At 36.7% G+C, this 5,837-nt stretch overlaps 1 protein-coding gene across 1 annotated transcript; it reads left to right on the top strand.

Moving 5' to 3' along the window:
* Positions 1-897: 897 nt before the first annotated feature.
* LOC129320786 (putative calcium-transporting ATPase 13, plasma membrane-type) lies at positions 898-4,391 on the top strand. Its single transcript, XM_054966386.1, has one exon. It carries the CDS (start codon positions 1,124-1,126, stop codon positions 4,205-4,207), a length of 3,084 nt encoding a protein of 1,027 aa, XP_054822361.1. The 5' UTR covers positions 898-1,123; the 3' UTR covers positions 4,208-4,391.
* Positions 4,392-5,837: the final 1,446 nt, after the last annotated feature.

Consider the following 5,837-nt stretch of genomic DNA (forward strand, 5'->3'; position numbering starts at 1 on the left):
TACCTAAATGTTGATTTCTTTTCCTTTCTTTTATCCTTTTTTGTTAATAGTCACATTCTGCAAGCCAAATGAGCCCTACTTAATTTGTCAAAAAAGTGTATAAAAATGGGATAAATGACAACTGGGTCCTTTGTTCGAAAATTAATGGCACACAAGTCCTTCAAATTTGCAAAATAATTATATGCTAGGGGAAGTGTGGATTGCGTTGAATGATCTCAACGATTTTGTCTTTAATTTGTTGTGTCATAAAAATGACCTTATGTACAGGCATTTGTTTTATGTTAAAGTGGAAGTGCATAAATTATTAATTTTAATGAATTATATTAAAACATGTTAGGAGGTTGGCCAAAAAAAAAAAAGCATGTAGGAGGATAACATGACAGTACCTAACGCGTTTGAGTGAAAGCAATATAAAATATTAGCACCAAATATGTAAAATAATAATCATAGTACTATCAAACTTATGCATAGCGCATTTCTGGTAAATCTTTTAAAATCCAGCTTAAACTTTCGTTTATTCAAAAAAAAAAAAATATATATATATATATATATATATATAAGAATCATTAGTTTAAGTATAGTAATCGCACTTGAGACAAGTTGGGTGTTTTTATATTTTTTAAATTTTTGGATGACCGACATTTTTCCGGCTACACACGAAGACAATTCTATTTAAACCACAATTAGACTTGATGGAAAATATTTTTATATTTAATGACAAATAACAATTGTTTTCTAACTCTCATTAACTTGTCAAGCAAGCTGGGCCTCCAGTCCATAATTAAAGCGACAAAGTACAGGCCCATTTTCTAAGAAACTCCCGCGCCGCGTTAGGGTCCTTTGTGTGTGTACGTATGTATATATATATAAGCTCTCAGTTCATCATCTCACAGCGAATACAAGTTTACGTGATCTCCCTGGTACGTCTTGTTAACCTTTCTGTTCTTCATCTCACTGCGTATACAAGTTTCGGCTATTGCTCGCTGTGTTCTTCAGTTACAGCATCTTCATAATCCTTCATTCATATTTCAGTACCTAGACATCTATAATACATTGTTCAGCTCTGATCTTTTCCTTAACAAGCTCACTGCATATTTTTGAGTTTATTGCTTCTGAAGTAAACATGTCTATGCCCTTCGTCACCAATATGGAGCGTATACAGACACTTTTGAATGTCCCTCACAACCTTAGAAAACCCAAAAGAAAATGGCAATCGGCTTTTTTTAGCATCTATTGCTGTAGAGCTCTCTTTTCTCACTTCACTTCCAATGTTCTTACCACCACCAAGAAGAACAAGAACAGGTCCAAGTTATCACCTTCTTTCTCCTACACTGTTATCGATTTAAACACTGATCTTTCATTCGGTGTTAGCCAAACCACCCTCACCAATCTCGTGAAGGAGAAAAATTCTGAGACACTTCAGAGTCTTGGTGGTGTCAGTGGCGTGGTCTCTGCTCTAAAGATCGACATAGATTATGGAGTCAATGGCGGTGGTGGTGATGATGATGATACCAATGGCGTCAATCGACGACGTGAAGCGTTTGGTTCCAACACTTACCCGAAACCACCTGCAAGAGGCTTCTTTCATTTTGTGATTGAAGGCTTCAAGGACCCCACCATTCTCATTCTCTTGGCTTGTGCTGCTCTGTCTCTTGGCTTTGGGATCAAAGAGAATGGAATCAAAGAAGGATGGTACGATGGAGGAAGTATATTCGTTGCTGTTTTTCTAGTCATTGCTGTGTCTTCCATCAGTAACTTCAGACAGAATAGACAGTTCGACAAGCTGTCTCAGGTTAGCAACAACATCCAAGTCGATGTTCTACGAAGTGGTCGGCGGCAACAAGTTTCTATATACGACATTGTGGTCGGCGATGTTGTGTTGCTGAAGATTGGAGACCAAGTTCCTGCTGATGGCTTATTCTTGGAAGGCCATTCTTTGAAAGTTGATGAGTCAAGCATGACAGGTGAGAGCGACCTCGTTGAGATTAACGGCGACAAAAACCCATTTTTGTTCTCTGGCACGAAAGTGGCAGATGGGTTCGCCAAAATGCTCGTTACTTCTGTTGGTACGAACACAACATGGGGTCAAATGATGTCTACAATAAGCAGAGACAACAATGAAGAAACCCCTTTGCAAGCTCGCCTCAATAAGCTTACTTCTGCTATAGGCAAGGTTGGTTTGGCTGTGGCTTTTCTTGTTCTTGTTGTGCTATTAGTCCGCTACTTCACAGGGAACACAACAGATGAGAATGGGAACAAAGAGTTCAATGGGAGCAAAACCAAGTTTGACGACGTAGTTAATGGAGTTGTGGGAATTATTGCTGATGCAGTCACTATTGTTGTTGTTGCGATACCAGAAGGGCTTCCATTGGCTGTGACTTTGACTCTAGCCTATTCCATGAAGAAGATGATGGCTGATATGGCTATGGTGAGGAAGCTCTCCGCTTGTGAGACTATGGGGTCTACTACAACCATTTGTACTGATAAGACTGGGACTCTCACGCTCAATCAAATGAAGGTAACTAAGTTTTGGTTTGGACAACAACTAATAGAAGAGAAACCTCATAAATCATCAGTCAATTCAGATGTTCTTCAATTGATCCAAGAAGGAGTTGCCCTTAACACAACAGGTAGTATTTACAAGTCTAAATCATTAACAGATTCTGAATACGAGTTTTCAGGTAGTCCAACAGAAAAGGCTATTCTATCATGGGCTGTTCTTGATTTGGACATGAACATGGAGCAGTTAATGCAAAATTGCACCATCCTTTATGTGGAAGCTTTCAATTCAAAGAAGAAAAGAAGTGGGGTTTTGATTCAAAGGAAAGCAGACAATAAAATTCATGCACATTGGAAAGGAGCAGCTGAGATTGTACTCAATTTGTGTTCAAAGTACTACGATGCTTCTGGCAATATCAAAAATCTTGACAATGACAAAAAGTTGGTGTTTGAGCAAATTATTCAAGGAATGGCGGCCAGCAGCCTCAGGTGCATTGCTTTTGCACATTCAGAAGTGACAAAAGAAGATGAAGGAACTCAAAAGGTAAAAGAAGACGGCCTCACCCTCTTAGGACTTGTTGGTATTAAAGATCCTTGTCGTCCAGGTGTCAAGAAAGCTGTACAAGATTGCCAACAAGCAGGAGTAAATGTCAAAATGATCACAGGAGACAATGTTTTCACAGCCAAAGCCATAGCCACAGAATGTGGCATCCTTAAGCCTAATCATGACACAGAAAAAGCAGTAATTGAAGGTGAGGTATTTAGAAACTTATGTCCTGAAGAAAGACTAGAGATAGTGGAGAAAATATGTGTGATGGCACGATCCTCCCCATTTGATAAGCTCCTGATGGTTCAATGCCTCAAGCAAAAAGGTTGTGTAGTAGCAGTCACAGGAGATGGCACCAATGATGCTCCAGCATTAAAGGAAGCTGATATAGGACTTTCTATGGGGATACAAGGTACTGAAGTTGCAAAAGAGAGCTCAGATATAGTTATATTGGATGACAATTTTGCCTCAATTGTGACAGTTATGAAGTGGGGAAGATGTGTCTATAACAACATTCAAAAGTTCATTCAATTTCAACTTACGGTGAATGTTGCAGCACTTGCAATTAACTTTGTTGCTGCAGTATCAGCAGGAGAAGTGCCATTAACAGCAGTTCAACTCTTGTGGGTGAACTTAATAATGGACACTTTAGGTGCTCTAGCTCTGGCAACAGAGAAGCCTACGATGGATTTACTGGACAAACCTCCAGTAGGTAGAACTGAACCTCTCATCACGAACATCATGTGGAGAAATCTCTTAGCTCAAGCTCTGTACCAAATCACAATTCTACTAATACTACAATTTAAGGGTGAGGCTATATTTAAGGTAAGTTCAGAGGTAAATGACACATTGATTTTTAACACATTTGTGCTGTGCCAAGTGTTTAATGAGTTTAATGCAAGGAACCTCGAGCAAAAGAATGTTTTCAAGGGGATTCATAGGAACAAGTTGTTTATGGGGATTATGGGTATAACCATTGTGCTTCAAGTATTGATGGTGGAATTTTTGAAGAAATTTGCAGACACTGAAAGGTTGAATTGGGGGCAATGGGGTGCATGCATTTTAATGGCAGCTATTTCTTGGCCTATTGGTTGGGTTGTGAAGTTCCTTCCTGTCCCTGAGAGACCACTGCTCAATTTCCTAAACAAGAAGAGGCAATGAACACTTGCTTGTAGATAGTTATATGATAGTATTGTGTTGAGGTCTAATCTCCTTTGTTTCACTTTGTATTTTTTGAATTTTTAACATTTCCTTCATTGTAAAGAAAATACTCTTTATGTAGTTTTTCACTATTATTTGGATTATTGTAATTTAATAAGCAGTTAAAATTAATAAGAAGATTCATCTCTTGATCATAATCTCCATGTCCTGTTATATTTTGATTCTGTATCAACTTTATTCTTTATGTGTGAGTGCACTTGGTGTCTAATAGTTTTTTCAATGTTGATCTGTTGAATTAAACTTGTGATTTTTTTTTGGATAAAAATTAAACTTGTGTTTTACACCAAATAATTGTAGCTTGTAGGCTGCAGCAATGGTTTTGCCTCACTGACATCAGTTACCTAAATTTAAAAATTGAACTATCATTACATTTTAGTCAAAGCTAAACAGGCATTCATTATAAAAAATGACAGAATCAAATGGAAGTTGTCACAATTGCTAGACATTAGCAGAAAGGATCTTTCCTTTTTCTCAATAAAATTTGGACTTTGTAAAAAATTGCAAAATAAATACACAAAAGGTCTGTCAAAACAGAAACTCCACGACTCAGACTAAGCTTTAAGAAGCCAAATTTGATACAAAAAGAAATATCACACAACTTATTTATTGCCATGAACTAATTAGAGAAAATGACAATTAAAGACCTCCTAAAAAGTTTAATACCAAATTAAGACCTTTTAAAGATTTTAAGTGCCGGAACATAGGAAGATAAGTGCTGAATTTGTGAACTTAAGTTATAACAAGATCCTGATTCAGTATTAATTTTCTCATGAGGTTCTCAGTAGAGGCATTTCATGAACCTCTCTCAAGTTGCTTGCAGTTTTCAACTTTCATTAAGTAGGACCAGAGAATGCTCATAAATTTGGACATTGATAAGAGAAATCAAGATGGCTTTAAGGTTTTTCCCAATCAGACTCACAAATAATGTACAATAGTTTCAACTAAACTATCATAGTACTTAACCAGATTCCATCAGGAGGACTTTAATTTCCTGGTTCCTTGCAAGTCTTTGCTTCTGTAAACCAGATGGTCTTAATATGTAGTCTTCAGATACCAGGTTTCTTCAATAAACTTCAACAGATAAGTAATTTAATCATTGCCAATTCATCCAATGAGTGTTTTCACCAGTGTCATCGGTGTATGGCAATTCTTCCAAAATCAGCTTTCTTTGCCGTCAAATTACTATGGGGAAATTGCACTTCATAATGCCTTATTGTCTTGACTACAATACAACTAGAATATACTCCTTTCGATTCTTATTATAAGACACTTTCAAGTTTTAGCTGTTCCATGTCTTTTAAGAAATGTTAGTTTTTTTTACATTATTTACCTTTAGATTTAAATCATGATACAATGATATTAAAAAAAGGCTAAAATTGAAAAAAAAAAATAGTTTAATTATTATAAAGTGTCCTACATTTTAAGCCAAAAATTACTCTTGAAGAGTGTTCTACAAGTAGGACCGAAGGAAGGAAATCCTAAGAAAGTATTTATGTGAAAGGAATGAATTCCTACCAATCAAACACATCCTTTTATCTCTAATGTTTCAGTCACTGTTCCAGAATTGGTG

Source organism: Prosopis cineraria, unplaced genomic scaffold, assembly GCF_029017545.1.
Source record: "Prosopis cineraria cultivar Desert tree isolate PC_DT_omini unplaced genomic scaffold, ASM2901754v1 PC9, whole genome shotgun sequence".
NCBI classification, from domain to species: domain Eukaryota; kingdom Viridiplantae; phylum Streptophyta; class Magnoliopsida; order Fabales; family Fabaceae; genus Prosopis; species Prosopis cineraria.

What these genes read in the sequence shown, in the direction of transcription:
- LOC129320786 (XM_054966386.1), top strand. Translation starts at nt 1,124, where the DNA reads ATGTCTATGCCCTTCGTCACCAATATGGAGCGTATACAGACACTTTTG.